We start from the raw sequence: 21,491 nt of genomic DNA, 5'->3' as shown, positions 1-21,491 counted from the left end.
AACAGATACATGCATATTCCTAGTTAATTATGCGCATAAATTCTTTGTCTACATTCATGTGATCATTGTTTTATCAGTTTTAAGTCTATATTGGATTATAATGCACATGATGCAAATATGTCATTTATTCATCCCGAAGGTGACTTGATCCCTACTTAAGAGGGCTGACTTTAGTTTTAATAGAACATATTTATGCGCAATGTAGAAAAACGCAATGTTTCTGTACTTTTTAAGAATTTTTCGCTACCATTTATACAATTAAAATCTAAGAATTTTTCGGTACCATTTTTCATGTAAAATTGAACGCAATAAACAAAATACAGTTAACGATTTTTAAATATTTCAAGGAATATGTTCTCTATGTTCCCTAAATTTTCCCTTTGTGCGGTGGGTAAGCGTTGCTATTGTGCTTTTATGTCGTTATGATAAAATGAAACTTTGAGAAGTGCGTTATAAAAAAAGGGAAAAGAGTGCGTTTTGAATTTTTTTCATACACTCTATGACAAGTATACTCTTTGAAAGATTGCTTGAAACATAAATAAACATAAATAAATCACTTTATCTAAGATAGTTGCCCTGTTTTGATTCGAGGAAGAATATTAAACCTACCACCGAACAGTAAACAGCAAGTTATATAAGATTGATAGGATAAAACGCTTCAATGGAATATTTCTTTTTGAAATTTAAGGATGTAAAACAGGATTTTATGGGGACAACTGTTCAAAGTCCTGTGATCACTGCGTTAATAACAAATACTGTGATATAGATACAGGACAGTGCGACGACCTTGGGTGTGCTCTTCAACATCAACCGCCATATTGTATTGGTTAGTACTCTGCACATTTATTGACATTCACATTTATTGACTCACATTTTTATTTGTGTTACTAGCGGTTAGAAGACCCCCCATGTCTAAGACTGTCTATACAGTTTGGTGCACTTTAGATCTCACTATTTACTAAGAGCGTCATGTGTTTGTCTTTTACAAGTCAAAAATGATTTCCTATCGAGGAAAAATGCCTAAATCTGTCCAACTGTAAAAGTTATTAGAGTTATTTATAAAGAAATGTGGAAAAACGATATTTACCTTTAAACAAGGTTCAAAGAATTTGTGAACTTGAAGGGCTCTTTTACGTTTTGCTTTCCATTTTCTTTCCAGACTGTATTCCTGGCTTTTATGGCCCTAAATGTGAATATCATTGCAACGTGTACTGTTTATTGGATTACTGTAACAAAGCTACAGGAGCCTGTTCATATGGTTGTGACAGTGGATACCTAGGCTCCCACTGCAACTTCAGTAAGAAACAAAACCACTTTCGTTATATCAACTTTTTGTAGTTGAATGAATTTTTTTGTAGTATGAACAGTATTTTGTAGCTTGCCCGAGAGGTACTTTTGGACAAAATTGTCTTAAAACGTGTGGGAATTGTTTGCACAACACAACTTGTAACCACGAAAACGGAACATGTCCAAATGGTTGCGATGCTGGTTTCAAAGGCCAATATTGCTCAACATGTAAGTTTGAGAACACTTTATTTATGTTCTTCTGGGCTGCGTTCAAGATCGTAGTTTCTACGTAGGGCTACGTAGTTGAACAATAAGCTAGCCAAGCCTCTACGTAGATATTCGTAGACTAAGTGTTTAAGTATTTCAGCATCAAAAGATGGCCACCTTAGTCACCACTTTGTAACAAACATGAAATATATCTTTTTAGTTATATTTTGATTATCATTTAAGGTTCAATGAATTTTAACATGTATATTTCCGCTTGGGAATAACAAATTTTTCGATGTAATTAGTCATTAGTTAAATATTTTCAACTTCTTCCAATCTGACACCTAGCGGCTAACCTAGTAGTCCGTTTAATAGACCTATATATATATCTAAGATCTAGCGGATAGGCTTGCTGCTACGACCTTGAAAGCAGCAAAGTCTTAAATATCTACCATAATGTGCTGAAAAATTTGCCAACAATGTGATTTTTGTAAAAGTTTTAATATACTTGTGAACTGTTATAAATAGTTTTATAAATATACTAATTTTGAAAGCTTGCGATGATGGCACATTTGGACAGGACTGTCGATACAGATGCAGTGAAAATTGTTTAAATGGTGAAGTGTGTGACAAAGTGGATGGACATTGTGAAACCTGTGTTACTGGGTATCAGAGATTTAGCTGTGTTGAGAGTGAGTACAGTCAAAAGTTATCCATTCTAATTACGATAATTAACATTAACAGGACAACTCGATTGTTTGAACATGTATTGCTTTGACCTTTGATAAAATGAACAATTAACTTTTACATTTTAACCTAAAATAACTCTGTTGCATGGGCTTTTAGTTTTAGTTAGGAAATCTATCAGTAAGAAAAAGTAAAAGTCTTGAAATGCAATTTAAGCAAAAAACAATGCATCGAAAACCCTATTATTCAATTTGTTATCTTTAACAGACGAATTCCTTTTTCAATGTATCCAATTTTATTTTGAAAGCAATTGTTTTTTCATTTTCAGAATGTAGGAACAGGACCTACGGAGTAAATTGCTCCAAACAATGTGGAGGCTGCCTTAATGGTACTGACTGTCATCATATTAGTGGCCAGTGTTATCAGGGCTGTGACCCCGGGTGGTACCAGACAACGGACTGCAACGTCAGTAAGTCGTGTTTCTAGCGTTGACTCTCTCTGTCTCTCTCTCTCTCTCTCTCTGTCTCTATTGTTTACAACAAGACTATGTAAATTATGCTTACACTTGTAGAAACATCCTACATCTTCATGGCATATGCTACCAAAGTTTCCTAGTATACAATATAGACAAAAATAAATAATGCACGTCATCAGAAACTTATAAAAGTTCTTTTAAATTTCTTTTTTTACGAAGAATATATTGTTAAAAAGGAATTTTATGGTAGCGGGAAATAGCAATGCAAACACGTAATCATATACATTAAATAATCGATAAAAAATATTTCTTTACGTCATTAGTTTGTAACAACCAAACGTTTGGAGAAAATTGTGTGCATCAGTGTGATGGACACTGCATTAACGATGAGCCGTGCAACAGAAGAGATGGAACGTGTAAGCAGTGTTCGTTGGGATGGGCCGGTAAATTCTGTAACACAAGTAAGATTATGGAGTTGTGTTTCTTATCAGGGTTTCTCTTGCAGTTTCTTATCAACTTGATGACAAAGGATCCAATTTGTTTTGCCCGGATGTATGACTCACTTAAAATGAGTGATTTTAACGAACAATAAATTCTCAATATTACGTCATAATCACTAAAGCTCAATGCAAATTCGCTTCTTACGAAATCTGTTCTAGGTCAGTCATCAAAAATGTGCACATGTACACACTTTATGTAGTGCGAGTAGTGGCTGACCTTGCTATAAATAATTATGCTAGAATACACTTTTCAACATTGTTTAACATGCACAATTTTTTTAGGGATAGCACAGTACTGAAGTGAGTTAAATATAAGCTCAAGTTATATTTTAAACCATCTAGATACTTAGTTAACAGAGATGGGTCAGTGAAAAAATCATTTACATTCCGATCTGCTTTAATACTCGTATTGCAAATAGAGTAAAACCGTCCCTTGCTTGAGTTTAAAGTTGTTTATCACAAAAAAGACTCTCTAGAACACTCTGGATATTGTTTTGTTTCAACAATAATTTACGTAATTGTTTTTAAATTCTGTGCAGTACTTCTAATGAAAAGTTGATTAAAATAACGACACATCCCACTTTGGCATGTACCCCGTGAAAACGGTGGTCTTTGTTTAAATGTTATTGCTTCAAAATCATCATATCATCGTCATATTTCAATTTGGATATCAAATATATTGCAGTTGTTTGAAATTATTTTTTCTTTCACAAGAACGCTTTTTAATTATGTAAAATCGAAAAAAGAAAATGAATACAAACATTTTTGAAATGGTCACTACTAGAAATCTTGTTTGATTTTTATGTTATATTTTGATTGATTTTGATATATCTAAGTAACTTTAAAGGGGCAGGGTCATTATTTTGGTCAAAAATCATTTTTCCGATTTAAATAATTACAATGCTTCACTGAAGCATTCTTCATAGGCAAATAAAATTTGAGTGTCATTTGCTGAGTTATAAGCGAGTTACAGAGCTTACAATTCTTTCACATGTAACCAAGCTAAAATGAATGTGTTAAACGTTAGGAACTGCTTATCTATGCTTAAAATGAATAAGCAGATAGAAAAATCAGCTTGAAAAGGGTTTTTATTTGTATATTGAACCTATGTAAACAAAAACAGGACACGAGCCTTTTTTACATGACACAGATTTCTGAGCCCTGTATCTTGCTCAAAACATAAAGACTGACTCTGAAAGTTCTTTTGATCATTAGAAATGCATTTCTAAAGAATTGTAAATAATGAAAATAGAAGTTGACGAAAATCGTGGCCATGCCCCTTTAACTGGTGAAAATCACTATTGTAGAAGTGAATTGGGTCCGTCGTCCTTAAATCATCATATTTGATTCGCCATTAAGGTGCAATTTGTCTTTTATAATGTATACATTTTTTGTTGCAAAAAGCTTTCAGTAAAATGAAATTGAATATGAAATCAAAATTATCTCCTCCTGTCATTTGTAGCTGCTAAAAGCCTATCTCAAACGGAAAATGATAACTTAGTGATCACCATTGGTTCTGTTGTTGGCGTTCTTTTTATCCTGACCATTCTGGTAGGAGTCGTATGCCTTTATAGGTAAGATTTTATAACGTAGTGGTAGTTTCCAGAATTTATCATGTCAGATTATTTTTAGGCTGTTTTGCATTTAAATATATTTTGCTTGAACAAGATTATGATACTAAAAGTAACTCTCTCTCTCTCTCTCTCTCTCTCTCTCTCTCTCTCTCTCTCTCTCTCTCTCTCTCTCTGGCAATCTATTGATTCGTAAACAGCAAGAACATAGGATTTTCATCATGTTTAACTACATATCTTATATCTTTTTTAGAAAAATGCATGCAAGAAAAGAAATGAGTGAAAATGTAGATGACATCAATATATATGATTTACCATACGCAAAAAAAGGTTTGACAATTTTCAGTAGCTATTTCTCTCTGTTTTTCTTTCGAATAAAAATATCAAGTTTTTCACTGTCAATAAATGGCATGTGACTTCTTGATATATTTCTTTGGTCGGTTGGTTTGATTTAGATTTGACAATAAGACCAACGCCTCGCCTTCTTATCACGATGTTTCATTATATCTTATACAAAAACCATGTTCTATAAGTTCTTAAAACATTTGAACTAGTTGCGTATGCTGCATATGCAATAGGACAGTACAAAAACGGTTAAAAATTGATAGCAACAAAACATTGAAAGTGAAAAGGTTTGCATCGAGATTTTCATAGGCAATTTGAAAGGTGAAATTAAGAACATTAAAGATTTTGACTCTGTAAGTTTGACAAGATGTCACGCCACTGGCTTTACATAGATATAAAAAGGTCACCGCTTCTTTAGAAAAAAAATATTTCAATTAATAGCCCTTGGGCCATCGGGTTTGTTACTGACTGACACCAGATATATAGCGGATTGATCAGCTTCATACAGCTTTGCCGTCTATGAAAACTGATCAACCCGCTTTATTTCTGCAGTCAGTCAGTGACATATTAATTGAAAATTGAAGATTGTTTTTTCTTTGATTCAGTGATTTTTTTCTTTAGGAGAAAATGACTATGATGCAATTTCCAAACAGCAATGAGATCATTTTCACCAAATAATATCAAACAATGTAAGGAAAAATCATGTAAACAATTCTCTTTCTGATAATAAGGACTTGATTTAAAACAAGGAAAGAGATATGCATATTTTTTTGTAATTTTTTTGTTTATTTACTTGTACCATCACAACTTAATTTAATTTCATTGTTTTGTCAAAGTGATAAAAAGAATTAAGTAAACAAATATCTGTAAATCTGTATATGTTTTAACATGTATATAATAGAATCGAATTGAAATATGTATCAAATGTTACACTAAGAGTGTATTGTTAATATTTTGTATTTAGTGATGGAATATGTTTTATTCGTGATTAAGGACATGACAGTCCAAAACTACGGATTTAATTTTAAGTTATTAGCATGGTTATCAACTTTAATCATGTTCGAGTGTTGATCCAAACTAAATGTCACAGATGCGATAAAATCATAGAAAAGTCAACGTAAAGTGACAAAAATCGTACGTTAATATATCTATATTTGTCAAATCAAGAATTGGCTTTGATGCTTTATTTAAAGTTTTTATATTTTTTATTGAATAAATTAACAGAGTAGTATATTAAGCGTGGGTACAAAAACTTAAACATGTAACCGTTTAATACGCGATTACATTATATCAGATTTTGTGCAATGGATTATTGATTACATTGATGTTTGTCCTATTATCGATTGTACTTTATAACATGTTACATGTATCAAATAAAAAAATCCACAACCTCAATGTTGTACTTATTTAAAAATGTGAATGATATCTCTTCTGAAAATACATATCAACTGTTCAAGTTGATATTGATTAAAGATAAAATGGCTTTTCATTATAAATGAAATGAGAGTTCAGATGTCAAAAAACAATCAATACAGAAAGTTTAGTCTTTTACATTATGTTAACGATTGTTTTTCTTATATGTTAAAAGTTTAGGGGGAAATCTTGATTATAGCATTTAGCATTTTTAGCTATCAAAATAAAAATTGATTTTTATTTAATCTTAGAAAATTAGAATCGGATGATTAAAATATCAATTACAATAGAATTGAACTATCAGAGAACCTTACTTTATGATGGAAGAAATTGTTTTTAGAGTTTGTATTTTTCTTATTGATTAGATCTTTGTTTTATTTGTTTTCTTTACATAAGGGTGGTCACACCACACTGACTGCAGTGTGGATTCCTCAATTGACCAGAACAAACTTGATAAGTGATACCTTCACACCCTTATGTCTCTTTGTCTGCCAAAATAGACCTGGATAAATAATTTCAAAGAATATGTGAGGAAGAGTGATAGATTAATTGTCTGATTTTGTACTCTTGTAATCCAATATTTATATCTTATGTGAAAGTGGAAAACCATTTTAAATGAATCTAAAGAATTTCATTCTTTTTTTCCCCTAAAACAACAATTGTAGAGTAACTACCATACATATTATGCAACACACAATAGTAAGTTGAAGGATAACCGGAAGTAATCGAAAAAGGTAATAATACAACAACTTACACTCCTAGAGTGTTACATGTTTCATTGCAAAGTGGTTTGGAACGGGGTTTTTTTTTTTTTTTTTGTTTTTTTTGTTGTTGTTGTTTTTTTTTTTGTTTCATGCCATTGTTTATGTTTCTAAATCAAAAAGTTTAAAAGCAATTTCTATGTGGATTAATGTGTCAGTCTAATTTAAATTCATGTTTTGCTAATGGTTGGTACATTAAACCTTTTTGTAACTTTTGAATAAATATTATTTGACATTTCCCACCTCTTTATAGGCTTAAATATTTAACTGAAACAAATCAAAGGTTTCTTTGTTTTGTTTTTTTGGGAGTTGATTTTAATCTTGATTTGATTTTACTCTCCTATTCAGTTACTCTTGCAAACCGAAAGTGAAACAGTGTTTGGACCTAAGCACAAATCATCACCGCTGACAAGATGATCTTGAAAATAATAGATAATACAATAGATAATTATACAAACTGTATGCTGTACCATTGGTTTTCAAGGAAACATATTTATACATACCTTGAAAATAGTCAGATTTTATATAGTACGAACAATTTAATTATTTTGTGTAGTTGTATATATTCCTACGCCAGAGTTCTATATAGTCTCGTGCAACCAGACGCTCGGCTGTATCCGTAAATCTCCGAAAAGCAGAAAGTCTCTCTTTGTAGTCGGAGATTAACGGAGACAGCCGAGCGTCTGGTTGAACGAGACTAGAGTTCAATTTTGCGTGGATCCAGACGTACAATTTTTAGAAATATTTCGATTACTGATACACAGTTCGAAATTCTTGTCGGAAAAGTTCGAGAATTCATACTATAAAAAAGTGCGTAGTTCAAATACAGATTAGAAACTACTTGCCATGTAAAATAACATATCGTTGATTTTAAAAATAATAATAATCGATAAAATCAACCCCCAACAGTTCTTCAGTACTTTGATTTAAGTTAAGTATTTTATTTAGATTGATTAAGCAAGCATGGAAACGACTTCGGTAACATTTCATTTTATTTTTTTAATGATTTTCTAGAATGAAATATCCCACAAGTCAAATTTATTTTTATTTTTTTATAAAAAAAAAAGTGATGTTCTTTTTTATACTGGCTCAGCAATAGAAAAAAAATAACAGATAATTATAACATGTAGTAAGTGTGACAATGATATAAATCTCTATATGAAATTAGAAAGTATTTAGTTTAATTTGTTTTGTTTTTTGTTGATGTTTTTTTTTGCCCAAATAGATATTATGATCATTGTATGGTTATTGGAAAAAAAATCAACAATCAACAGATATTTTGCGTTTAAACGTTTCAATTAAATGTCGATTTAATTACAAAATATATACCATTTATCAAATGTTTGTCTTAAGTCATGTCAATATTGTATACAGGGTTATTTTCGCCCCGTGTAATTGTCGCCCTTTAACACTTGCAAACAGTTTCGCCCCGTCTTAGATTCCCCAAAACAAAGTTGTGTTTAAAGAAAGATTTTATGAGACATTGGAATTCGCGTAGTCTTAAATTCGCTAACTGACAACAAGGGCGAAAGGGGCAAAATAAAACGGGGCGAATATTTCTCTGTATACAATTACAAATCCAATACATATGTAAGTCTTTGAAAATCTAAAATTTCAAAATCTTACTGATAAAGAATTTAAGTGACTGCTTACTAGCGACTGCTTACTCCATAATAAGGTCGGCAATAATGTTGTTCTGACGGGATTAGTAATTTTAACATTGATGCATTGAATCATTTCAATATTGATATTTCTTGCATTTCGTATCCACATCTTATTTGTTCCGATATTTATAATATAAACAGGCTTTAAACAGCAAACATTTAAAAAAAATGTTTATGGGGAAAAAAGTAATTACTTCTCTATAATAGGGCGCATTTATCTCTCTTGACATAATTTCTACCCTGATGGGTATTTGTGAAACGTGCCATGCCGATATAACAATTGAAACCAGTCTCAATAGATTTTATTATACTTTCATGTTAAATACTGAAATCTGATCGGTTTCGACACAGTTGATAATCCGTTCTATTACCCTCAGCGTTAGCAACACGCTTGGTAACGGGTAACACAACGAATTGTTACTTGCACGTAAACTATGCGCTTACGGTCCGCCGTAAAATTCACGTCATTTCTATACAAAAGCAGTAAAAGATTCTCTAAAATAAGACATTCAGTATAATAAAATAAATAGTGCCTTTCTGGGAGGATAACAGTTGAAATTGACACCCCTCTAAAACCATTGTCAACCTCCGCTTCGCGTCGGTTGACAATGGTTTTCTCGATGTGTCGATTTCAACTGTTACCCTCCCAAACAGGCACTACTTACATAGTGGCAGCCACGGATGGCTAAAGACAAATGAATGCACCATCGGTATGTCACAAGTACAGCTAGAATGTGATACCTAAAAAATGTCAACATCTTGTCTTTTTATGATACTCAATCATAAAAGACAAATGTCATCTCTCTCTCTCTCTCTCTCTCTCTCTCTCTCTCTCTCTCTCTCTCTCTCTCTCTCTAAATATAACAGCATGAGTACCATCTACATTATTTTCTACTTGTTTTTGTTTTGTTTTTTTCGCATTAGTGGTTTAGCCTACAGATACAATATAACCTACATCATTACTTATTAATGAATTAAATGCAGCTTGTGGAAATGGTACCCTTGGCAAAGATTGTGTTCATAAATGCAAGGAACATTGTCGGAAGGATGAGCCCTGCAACAACACAAATGGAAGGTGTTCGAAGTGTTCATCGGGATGGGCTGGTAAATTTTATAACATAGTACATTCTCATGGTGTTCGGTTTATCAAATAAAGCATGGATGTACTGGAAAGATTAAGATTTACCCCCCCCCCCCCCTCGAAACTAAATTTATCTTGACGATGCCCTAATGAAAAGTAAATTTTCTTTAGGGTATAAATCGCTATATCTCACTCATAATCATGCAATTAATCAAGAAATAAAGTAGGAGTTTTCGTGAATGTTACAATATAACCTCCGAGGTAGAGAAATGTTGTTTTATATTTCAAACAACATTTCGAGACCGAGTAGGTTATCCTGCAACATTCACGATAACAAGAACTTCATTTCTATTCTACTAACAGCCCAGTATTTCTACAGATCGTTTCTCCTATAGAGAGACGATCTAGGTCATTTTGACGGCTGTTCCGTGTAACCTCAACGGTTTTGTTAGTTATGTTTACATGTATATCGATCAACGGAATCACATACAGACGACAGAATTTTTCTTTGGATTTTTAATACTCTTCACTTATATATGAAATATCTTTGAATCGTATTCCTAATATTATAAGGGCAATTTAATACCATTATTACTACTACACGTTATATATTTTATGTAAAAACACGCAGTGAAAACGTGCTATGGAGGTCCTAGGAACAACCGCATTGATCTCTTAAAAATAAACATTTGAGGCAATACACATCGTTTTAACTAGAACTAACACGTGAAATTGACATGGTTGTAAAACCTTTTTACGGTTTGAAGATGTACTTTCATGATCAGTGCGAGACAAATAGGTATTTTTGATCTGATAATTTACTGATGACGTTTTCGTGGTATATTGGAGAATAATGTCCGCGGCATCTCTTTGATCTCGACAATAACTGTAGTAGAATTTACTTGTCATTTATTTAAGGAGCAAGAATTTTGTTGTTCAATCTTAAATCGACGTAATCAATAGAGTTATGTTTAAAAAAATCAATTCTAAAATAAAATTTAAATTTTTTATTCTATATGAAACAACACGATTGTTTAAAGGTGTGCGTTTTACTAGATTCCTTCTTATTTAACCACCAGCTGATAGTATCCCTGTCCTATTTACTGAGACTTTGAATGTACTTCAGGTATGGATCGTCAGCTGGAATGCTGCTGCTGTGATCTTTGATATGAGGTTTACACTCTGCTGAGCAGCCACTGTGTGAGGTGGGGTTGTTCTTGTAGAATTTAAAACATTCATAAACACAAGGGTAGTGGGCTTTACACGCTTTAAAACCTATTAAAACATGTTAAAAAAAAAGACAAAATGGATTTATCAAGACCATTAAAAACGCTGGAAGCTTGAAAATAATGGACTTCAAAAAATGTATTGGTTTAATATATTATGAGCTGATTTGAACTGTTTCTTTTTTCTTACTTGATCCGGGGTTTCCACACGTATCCCAATATTCTTCTGTAAACTTAAGGGATCCACATTGTTTTAAATCCCATACGCACGCCACGGGTCTACAATTGGATCTCAGCTAAAATATATGCAAAAGTCTTGAAAAATTCAGAAATCATAACACACACTTTACACTTTGCAAAAAAAAAGAAAAAACAAAACAAAAAAACAAAAACGCATATGGTCTGTACACTAACGCAACAATTATTAGAATTTGTGGAACTTGATTAAAAAAAATCAATTCAATTCTTTTATTTCTTTTATTTCAACAGCTTACAACTTGCATTCAACACTTTCTGCAGAGAGGTTGACTTTATATGTAATACATTTAGATTTACTTCTAAATAAAAGAAAATACTCCAATCCACACTTTACAGAAGTTATTTCCCTTGGCCGCCATCCATGGGAAAAACCCAAAGGTTTCTTATAGTACGTGTAACCTTTGTAGTTTAGCGGTTTGTAACTTGATCATGAAATTACGTTTCAGTTGTGTGATTTGATTGTCCCATGATAGGGCAACCCACATATCAAATGAATAAATAAAAAGAGATCTCATCACAGGACAAATATTTGGCAACATAAAAAAAGGAAAAGGTTTGCTTTTTTCCCTTTTTGACTCTTTAGTGGACCCCACAAGGGGAAACAACATTGTAAGGTGTGGATTAGAATATAAAAACGCTGTTAATGAGAAATACTAAAAAAGTTTTTAAAAAAAAAATCATAAGTAATTCTAAAGGCAGTAAATTTTAAACCTTTTTTGTTGTTGTAGAAACTCAAAATTACGAAAATGTCAATGTGTTGTTTTAAAGTCTCATTTAATTGACTGAACAAATGTATTTATATCGTATAACATTATTCATCTGCGCCACAATAAGGCATATTGGCAAAAGCAAAAAGTATGAATCTGTTGGACGGGATTTTGGTTTCAAGTAATGCGCCTTGTATTGGTGTTTGTTTTTTTTTGTAGAAAATTAAATCATAAAGAGTATTTCTAATAATGTTAAACGAGTATAACACAACTTGGGAGAGAAAACGTATTTTATTAACCACTTCACGTATAACATAGGTAAAAATTAGGTACATTTCTTGAAGAAGGAATATATATATATATATATATATATATATATATATATATATATATATATATATATATATATATATATATATATATATATGCTTTTCTTTATCTCCAATTAATAGTAAAATACATAAATGTTTCATAAGTGATCGTCTAAATTTAAAATGGTCACCGTAGTAACAAGACGCTTTGGAAAAATTGATAACACAAAATTAATTATAATTCTTACCTTAATATCTAGTTTCGTTATACCTATGTGAACATTCTCTATGTAAAATCACGACGAAAAAACAGATCATTTAATCTTATCGTGAAATAGTTTATTTGATATATGTCCATGGTGAATAGTCATCGAAACTATTCATCGTTGGCATTCGATTTTGCTCGTTTTTGAACTCGGAATGCCCCTGGTGTAGCCTGAGTCGCTACATTAATTTCAATGTCCAATAACTCTTATATGTTTGAATTGAGTTGCATTTGCATTGCTGACAAATCAAGATTTGTTCGCCTTGTGAAATTGTTGCCATCTTGGGGGAAAATAAACTTGGTATCGTGGGGAACAATAAACATGCTATCGTCCTCATAACCAGTAAATAAATATATGATATATTCCTTTGACCTTATTACCCTCTGTATGCTTTTGGGGATCGACCTGTATAAGCTTTGAATATAATAGATCAGAATGTTTATCCGAATACTAGTACGTTGAATGGCTTCCTAAAGCTAAATTTTTGACAAGAATATTTCGTTGCCTTAGTCGATTGATTTGTATCTGATTCATCCACACCAGGAGAGCTGTACTTTTCTGTTCAATTCACGAATTCTGATGCACTTTCGGACCCTTTTTAAATACCACTGTTTACATAAATTTCGTTGGACAGATAAAGCAGAGTCCTTGTTTTCAGACGTTGCATAAGGGTGTCATATCCGATTATTTTCGCTTTCTTTTTTCTTAGCCAACCAAACAGACTACGACTGTCTCTGTCGCTTGATTTTACCTGCTTTTCTTTTCACGAGATGTTTTTGTGATCGGCTTCGGCCGATCAAAGTTGTGTCCATATGAGGCATCCGGCAAATTAAACTATTTACGCACGCATTGCGCCTCGAACTATTTTATTTTTAATGCAATGACAACCTTATTTAAATCTATAAATAGACTAGATTACTTTAAACGTTACTCTTATCATTTTACCCTGAAAGTAAAACATTTAGAGGGTTACATACATAATGTTTCAAATCACGTTTTTTTTCACATATGCGTAAGAATATTAGTCGGAAGTATGATTCGCCTACTAAGTGTAAAGTTCATTCATGCCTTGTCATTTCGGAAAGCATTAAAAAGGTGTTATACATATTTTACTGCATGTAGCGTATAATATATTAACAGAATTGACTAATGGTATTTCATGCCGATCATTCCTTTAAAAGGAATACGTGTCTACACTTCCCCGCTTTCGATACCGGTAAACCACAGATGTTATTGTAAGACGGGGTATTAATAATCTTATTGCTATCACCGATTGCTTTCATCTCGAAAAGTACTGAGAAATTATAACTTCTTTCACATCAGTAATCAATTCTGTGACCATTTTGTTTATATCATATATAGACGGCAGACTAGAATATTGTTCGTAGTTTAATCATGTAAAATACATTTCAAATCAATATTCAGAAATACATACGAAATTAGTCATCATCGTCACAGTCGACGAAGTTGTGGAAAAATTTAAGATGCCGTAATGAAAATTGAATTTGGACGATCACTGATGGCACATCACTGTATATCAATCAAAGAAAAATAAAAGATTGACTTACGTTGCAAGAACATATCCAGCATTCAGAATCAATGGCATCAACTAAATCAGAAATACAATGGTTTGCAAATCTTTAAAGTAATTAAACATACAAAAGTACAATAATTTTATATGATTTATAATAACATGTGATGCTATTAAAATGTGTTAATTATTTACGTTGATAGCTATAAATTTCAATATATATTTTTATTTTATTAGTGATAAAATCTGGACTTATACCTTAATGTTTCGTGATTTTGAGGCCTGGTCTTTCAGTTAACATTCAGATGATTCAATGACACAAGTCAGTTGATGGTATTGATTTCAAAATGAACGGACGTATAATACTTTTTTTGTAAATATATTTCAAGAAGAAGGTTGCTTTATGCATGTTTATATGCACAAATGCTATAAAGCTTGCAAATATACATTGGAATCGTGCATAAGCCTTTTAAAATTATTCTTAGTATGTGAATGATCTTGGTTCTCGTCGAAATTATGTTAACATGAAATATCAAGCAGGTATTTAAATACATAGTATCAATTTGGAATGTCAATTTAATTCTACTTCCCAACATTTTAATTTTTCACATATGACTGCCTCCTTTATAAATCTGGTTTGGCTAAATATTAAATTGTGATCATTACCTGTCAAAAAAGTCAGGATAAGAACGAAACATAGTAGATTGTTCATTCTTGAAATCTGGTGTAACGACTGCCAATGTGGTATTAAACTATTTGTACCAATTCACCACCTTGTTAAAGAGAACATGTTTATTTTTAGGAGGCTGGATTGTCAACCACTTACCAACACATTTATCTTTAAGTTTAAGGTATTATTTGTTTAACCATCAACCACTAATTAAAAAGGAAATCGTACACATTTTGATCTTTTAAATTTGATCATTTTCCATGACATTTTCCACCTGTAATTGTTTATTTAAATATATAAAGATATTTTGCAAAAACTCATTTCTGCAGTTTATTTGTACAATTACTTTCCGAGTAGATATGCGTAATTATAAGTTTTGTTTCTTGAAATAATATTGTTATTTACTTTTATAGGGAAAATACATTCAAATACTAAAAGCTTGAGAAAATATTCCCTAGTGAATATGACTATAGATTGATCAATCGAACATAATTGGTTTGAAATTAATCAAATGCAGTAAGTTGTTTTCACAATCCAGGATCAATAGCTATAATTAACAATGATTAAAAGAGAGTGATATATATTGTCACATTTATAACCAAAATAGTTTCATGGCAAAAACAATAGATGTACCCATTTCCTTTCAAAACGTATTCATGATACATAAAAAAATATCATTCATTAGTCCATCGATTATTTTCCTGTTCTAATCGAAGAACAACTTTATTTATTAATTTATGTAACATTATCACGTCTTCTACAAATATTTAGATACAAAGAAATGAATTAACACGAAAATACCTTACAGGACTCAAATTTAAAAACATTGAAGATTTAATGAAAAATAAATAAAAATTGTATTACAAAATACACCAAAGGAATACAGCTTATGATGATTTTACAGAAAGTTGCCGATATCATCAAAGTTTTGGACTAAATTTAAACAATGTAAACTCATACATAGAATAACTTATATTGTTAAATCACAGGACAGTCGTTTGTTTAAAAAGACGAATAAACTTACCTTGACGAGCTAGCTCCAGTATATGAAACATCGATGATATCAGTCAATTTATAGTTTTCTACGTTTTAGATGCAGATCAATCATGAAAACTCCTATTGGTTTATGCTGATCACATGACCTTGAAGAACACAATGTTTTACAACGGTTTGCTTTGACGCTTTGACGCTTTTCTCGCATCTTATTGAATTCACTTAACACGTTTTATCTATTGGTTCAATACATCTGCATGTTATACATGCGATGCTAACGTAAATTTTTAATTATTATTATTATACGGCATATTATTTCAAATAGTACTACAGATTGCTCATTTCTTGAAACAAATTCCGTAGTATAAAAAGAAAGGACACTCATTTAGAGAGTTTCCTCTTACATTTTCCTAGCATCTTAATTTTTCATTTGGATTACGGTGTTATAAATAATTGGATATTTGCCAATGAGCCAAGATAGTAATTTATATATATGTATTTAACAGCAATTATCTGATTTATATTTTATCAGTATATCTGCCTAATATAACTATTTTTGATTATGATGTTCAAAATTGGTTCCTTGAATAAGGGATGTATTTTTCGCGTTCAATAAAATAAATAAAGAGAAAGGGACACAATTATCTACACTGTACCATCGTGATGATGCATCAAAAATATAGTGTGAACATCTTGTTAACCCACTTATCGTTAAACTCTCGGAAGAATCTACGTTAACATTCGGCAAGTGCGTTTGTAGTCGTTAGTCCGCCATTTCTTCGGCAAAATCGCAATCGGGCTCGATATCAGTTTGTTGTCTAACAAAAAAAACCTACCGGATTTCATTTTTCCGAAATGCCTGACTGGGTTAAGTAATAGACTACCTAAACTCTCTCTGCAACAATTCTGCGTGAACCTGATTCTTGCATAGAATGAAAACATCTGTTGTTTGGATTGATAGAAGCTTATTTTTGTTCATCCATTTTAAACTACTGATCAGATCTCAGATGAAATTTATAATTAAAAACATAAATTCAATTACATCATTTGTAAGCTGATGAGTGAAAAAACTTGCATAATATGCACGAACAACCAAAATAGCAATCTATCGATATTTCATGATTTTTAAGCAAGAACATCTGTGGAACGCATGTTGTATTATATGTCATGTTTACTTGTCAGCATGTTGACAGGTTTAGATACTGTACACAAATAGAAATACAGAGAACATGCACGTAAAAATTCAAACTAAAAAGAGCCATCTGCAGCAGCTTGATGTAAAACCAAGACAGAGATGTGTATCGTATATACACAGGGCCTTAGTGGCATTACTAAACAGGTATCAAGTGGATGGTACTGATCTTAATAAGGAAAAGAGAAGAGAAGTCCTGATAAAATAATCGACCCTTGTTAAATTTTGTTTTCTCATTTTCTCTTTATTACTATGTTTCTACTAAAGCATACATTTTTTCCAGATATATGTGATAGAGTTAACGGTTCTTCTATATCTATCTGTCTGTCTGTCTGTCTGTCTTATATTGCAAGAAGGCCTTTTTAATCAAGATCCAATTGCATTAATAAAATTAGGTTTAAAAGAGTGGTTGTTTCTTTTTGGGGGTTCTGTGGTTAATAATTTTATTTACAATGTCATAATTAAGCATTTACTGACATACATAGCGTCTACTGCTGTATTTACTTTTTTTAGCAATAGGTATTTCCGTCCAAACACAGTGGATAATATAATGAGGAAAAGACACTATATCTCTTCTAATTTCCTATTCTTCTAGGATTAAATATATAACATTAGTCAGACTTTTGAAAAACGAAGACTTTTTATGCGAGCTCATCAATATGAAAAGGATCATTTAAACATGAAGTGAATATGTTAATATAAAAATACATATACTTAGCTTAGATTGAATATTTTAGTCCCAATAAACACTCTGATTATTCATGGCCACTGAAAAAAACAACATATAACGATTAAAATATGATTTTCTTTTGCTCAATAAAATATTGATCAAATTAAACCGTATCAAATTTTCGTCTTTAGTCAAAACAATATTACAATACCAATAGGTTTGTTGAAATCTAAAATTTTAAAAACTGATTGATAAAAAAAATGTGAGGAACTGCTTGCTTTATACATGTAACAAGTAAAGCAATAAACACTAGAGGTAAAACTAACCGACCTCGTTCTTAAAATGTATTTTTTTTACCTGCAGTCCTTGAGAGAACGGTCTCAACCTGATACTTAGAATTTAAAAAAAAAATTCTGTTTAATTTAATCTATATTAGAAAGGGAGTTTCAAAATTGGGAACTTTACTGCATCATGGATGAACACTTTTCATTCAGTCATCTTTCCAAACAGTTAAAATTCAATGTTTAGATAAGACATGTTAATCCTGTTCTTATATAAACCAATTAAAACTTGCTACAGAGTGAATGCATTATACCAAACAACAGTGTAAATTTTGAGGAAACTTTTTTTTCAAAGGTGTATGATTAAAACGGATATTTACAAGTGTAATTGAATACATCTATGAGGAAAACTTCAATGCACATAATATCATACTAGTATTCTTAAATGAATGTAAGGAAAGGAAATTAATAAAGAAAAGCACGGACATTATAAAATATATGCTAAAAAATAGAGAAACAACATAAAGTATTTTAAAAACAAAATCATGTCAATAAATGTAGTGCCACTCGCTGCTGGTATGTAGACCCATTTTTGAAAAAAAAATCGAATAGAAGACCTGGGAGCTACAGTTCCTTACTTGTTAAAAAGTTGCAATTGATGGTGCACAAAATCTTAAAATATCCTTGTTGTATTATAGACAATCTTAAATGCTACTGTTTGTTATTGATTATAAAAATGTTTTATAACACTAATTTCTATTGACAAAATTTGTTAACAGAAGGAGGATTCAGAGTCCAAAACACTTTAAAAATCAATTAAAACTATTATACACATTTGGAACATTGTGCTTGAATATAATATGCAAAAGCAATACATAATAAATACAAACCACATGAATTGCTCATACAGAAGATTCAACGCAAATAGTAAAATGACCTCCAAACTTATACCTTTTACAGTGTTTCGTTTATGATTCGCTGTTTTGTTGCATTCACTTAATTGTTTTGATCTTTGCTACGTCATATCAGGAAATTATCAAGATGGATAAATTTTTCGTTTCGGGAAGAATTTAAAAAACCAAAAGATAAATATGGCTGTAGCAAATGCCCGTCATTCAGTATTTTTGATGTTGCTGAGTGTTGCCAATGTCTCAAGTTACCGTAAGTAAACTGTTTCCGTAGCTTTCGCAATTGCACCGAAAAAAGAGCGTTATTTTCTCAGTGACCAAACAATACTAACGTGTTAGCAAATAATATCATAATTTTTAAAATAGCCATTTTGATGTGATTATGCTTATTATCGCCCAGTTGTAAAATGCCCAGTTTGACATACAAAAGACGGATATACTATATATTTGATCCGGAACTTGGTGAAATATTATCACCATTCTTTACACAAATATGCCACTCTGCTATAAAGTCAACTAAAATTAACCGCCTTTTCAGACATTCTTTTGACTGTTCAGATGACTTAATTGAACTAATATAACTTCTGTTATTAATCATCCTGAATTACGAACGTTGTAATCTTATATAGCAATATCGTAATAAGTACACTGAGGGATGATGTTTAAATAATGGGAATTTTTTTTAAAAGTTATCAATGGTCCTCTTATATTTCATTCAGATATATCAGATCCAAGAAGAAAATTTAAAAGGGATATCAATCCAAAATATGCTCTTTTTCGATTTATTTCTAATTTGATTATTTAAGATATAAGGAATCATTCTTATCATGAGATGATAATTTCGGTCAGGGCGTGATCAGATCCAATAACGCCCGAAGGGCTTAATGACAGATTTGATCACACCCCGACCGAAATTATCACCTCATAATATTCAAAAAATGATTCCTTATTACTTATATCTATATATTTTTTTAGCAATTGTACGATTGAAATACTTGAATATGAATAAGCAAACCCCGCTTGTTCCCCAATTTTACGTCATTTGAATTTATTAGAATGTAAAATATAAAATTGATTCGTAGTGTCATAACAGGCAAAGGCACTGAAAATGTAAATATTACTATTTGCAGTGCAGTTTGTAGTCCCCGGTGTTACACAAGCCGACAGTAGCTCAGTTTATGATTTCGAGGGAACGTACTATTGTTGGCCAAACAGGACTGTGGATGGAAACTTCAATCAAAGCATCAGAAACTGCTTACATACAGCAACGACTGACGTTACCGAAGCGTGGTTGCGAATCGATCTTCAAAGAATGAGAAGCGTTAAGTCAGTGAAATTCTGGTATCGAAACGACAGTATGTGTTGCTAAGACACGTTCTTCATTCCAATATTAACTGTTTTATCTTAAATTTTTAAAAAACGCATATTCAAGCCAACGTTGTTACACAAATCACAATTAATGATTATACATGTACTTTAAACAGAAGCTTTAATTTGCCTTTTTGACAATTCTTTTAAACAGTAACACTGTCTTATTGAATCTTTTTAATAGGAGGTGACAGTGCGACAAACACAATTCGACTGGAAGGATATAGTATCAGAGGTTCGAACACCACCGCACAGTCTTCTATCACTCATGTCTGTTATACTGACACAGGGGCGACCACTCTACCTACTATTATTGAGGTAGAGTGTAAGTTGACCGCCAGGTATTTCTGGTTTTATCAATCCCACGCGCCAAATAAAGAGGTTCCGATGCTCGAAATATGTGAAGTCCAGGTGTTTGGTATGTTTTTTTTTTATCTTAATGTCTGTTCATGTAAACTTCTAACAAGCATTCTATTGAGCATCATGAAGCGAAATCTGTTTGTGTGTTTGTGTAATAATATTTGATAAAGGTACGTATTTTCATTATTTAAGTGAAAATGTTAGTACATCTACATGTAAAATACAATTTATTTAATTTCTGTCTAATTATATCTTAGAAGATAAGTCATTAAAATTCAAACTAAAATGATAACATAAGCGATTGTACATAATAGCATATATTTTCTATACTATGTAAGGTTGTAATGCGGGGTTTTATGGGGAAAACTGCTCCAAAAGCTGCACGCACTGTAAGAATAGTGCAGTGTGCGACATTGATACAGGGCAATGTGATGAACTGGGATGTGCTCTTCCTGAAAATCAGGCACCAAATTGCACTGGTTTGTTCACTGCATACTATTAGTACTACGGGTGATGTAATGTTCTTTATTATAGACTGTCCCACTTTATGAAATAAAACCACCAGTTGTCTTTTATATTGAAAATATCACCTGATTTCATTTTTTGGGACCCTTTACGTATTTATTTAAGTCACTAAATGTCTAGCAAGTTTTCGTACTGATTTAAGATTTTTATTATTTATATCAATCAGGCTTCTGTCGGTTGAAAAATTTAATTTTTTTTTTTTTAGATATTTAAATAAAAGGCATTTGTTCCTTG

At 31.6% G+C, this 21,491-nt stretch overlaps 2 protein-coding genes across 9 annotated transcripts in view; one reads left to right on the top strand and one right to left on the bottom strand.

Annotated features, from left to right (window-relative positions):
- The window catches only part of LOC128170840 (multiple epidermal growth factor-like domains protein 11), a 40,328-nt gene that overhangs the window by 3,091 nt on the left and 15,746 nt on the right, over positions 1-21,491 (top strand). For 4 of the 5 annotated variants that reach the window (XM_052836596.1, XM_052836594.1, XM_052836595.1 and 1 more), the window contains 12 exons: positions 689-826; positions 1,160-1,297; positions 1,378-1,515; positions 2,049-2,186; positions 2,510-2,650; positions 2,980-3,117; positions 4,619-4,730; positions 4,981-5,057; positions 9,895-10,014; positions 20,135-20,359; positions 20,557-20,790; positions 21,071-21,211. In XM_052836596.1, coding sequence (XP_052692556.1) covers positions 689-826; positions 1,160-1,297; positions 1,378-1,515; positions 2,049-2,186; positions 2,510-2,650; positions 2,980-3,117; positions 4,619-4,730; positions 4,981-5,057; positions 9,895-10,014; positions 20,135-20,359; positions 20,557-20,790; positions 21,071-21,211 — 1,740 coding nt within the window. The remainder of the gene's footprint in view (positions 1-688; positions 827-1,159; positions 1,298-1,377; positions 1,516-2,048; positions 2,187-2,509; positions 2,651-2,979; positions 3,118-4,618; positions 4,731-4,980; positions 5,058-9,894; positions 10,015-20,134; positions 20,360-20,556; positions 20,791-21,070; positions 21,212-21,491) is intronic. The other variant, XM_052836593.1, reaches the window with a different exon arrangement.
- Positions 10,984-19,130, bottom strand: LOC128170843 (lysozyme-like). 4 transcript variants are annotated; one of them, XR_008241921.1, is made up of 7 exons: positions 19,048-19,130; positions 16,790-17,913; positions 15,985-16,102; positions 14,957-15,063; positions 14,328-14,368; positions 11,408-11,513; positions 10,984-11,266 (listed from the first exon to the last, which is right to left on the bottom strand). XR_008241921.1 is itself a non-coding variant. In XM_052836597.1 (5 exons), exons 2-5 carry the CDS (start codon positions 15,000-15,002, stop codon positions 11,088-11,090), a joined length of 372 nt encoding a protein of 123 aa, XP_052692557.1. In that variant the 5' UTR covers positions 15,003-15,063; positions 15,985-16,571; the 3' UTR covers positions 10,984-11,087. The 4 variants fall into 4 exon arrangements, 1 of the variants encoding a protein (XP_052692557.1); XR_008241922.1 differs by having other exon boundaries at positions 18,987-19,052; XR_008241920.1 differs by lacking the exon at positions 19,048-19,130 and adding an exon at positions 18,173-18,598.

This window comes from Crassostrea angulata, chromosome 2 (genome assembly GCF_025612915.1).
Source record: "Crassostrea angulata isolate pt1a10 chromosome 2, ASM2561291v2, whole genome shotgun sequence".
In the NCBI taxonomy this organism is placed as follows: Eukaryota; Metazoa; Mollusca; class Bivalvia; order Ostreida; family Ostreidae; genus Magallana; species Magallana angulata.
Note: the sequence above shows the minus strand (reverse complement) of the source record. Positions and strands in the feature narration are given on the sequence as shown.

Bases quoted from the DNA above. Each gene is read 5' to 3' on its own strand.
- LOC128170843 (XM_052836597.1), bottom strand. From the start codon at position 15,002: ATGAACAATCTACTATGTTTCGTTCTTATCCTGACTTTTTTGACAG. The intron at 14,369-14,956 runs GTAATGATCACA...TTTCTGATTTAG, and splicing joins TATCCTGACTTTTTTGACAG to TTGATGCCATTGATTCTGAA. The intron at 11,514-14,327 runs GTAAGTCAATCT...CATATATTTTAG, and splicing joins GCTGGATATGTTCTTGCAAC to CTGAGATCCAATTGTAGACC.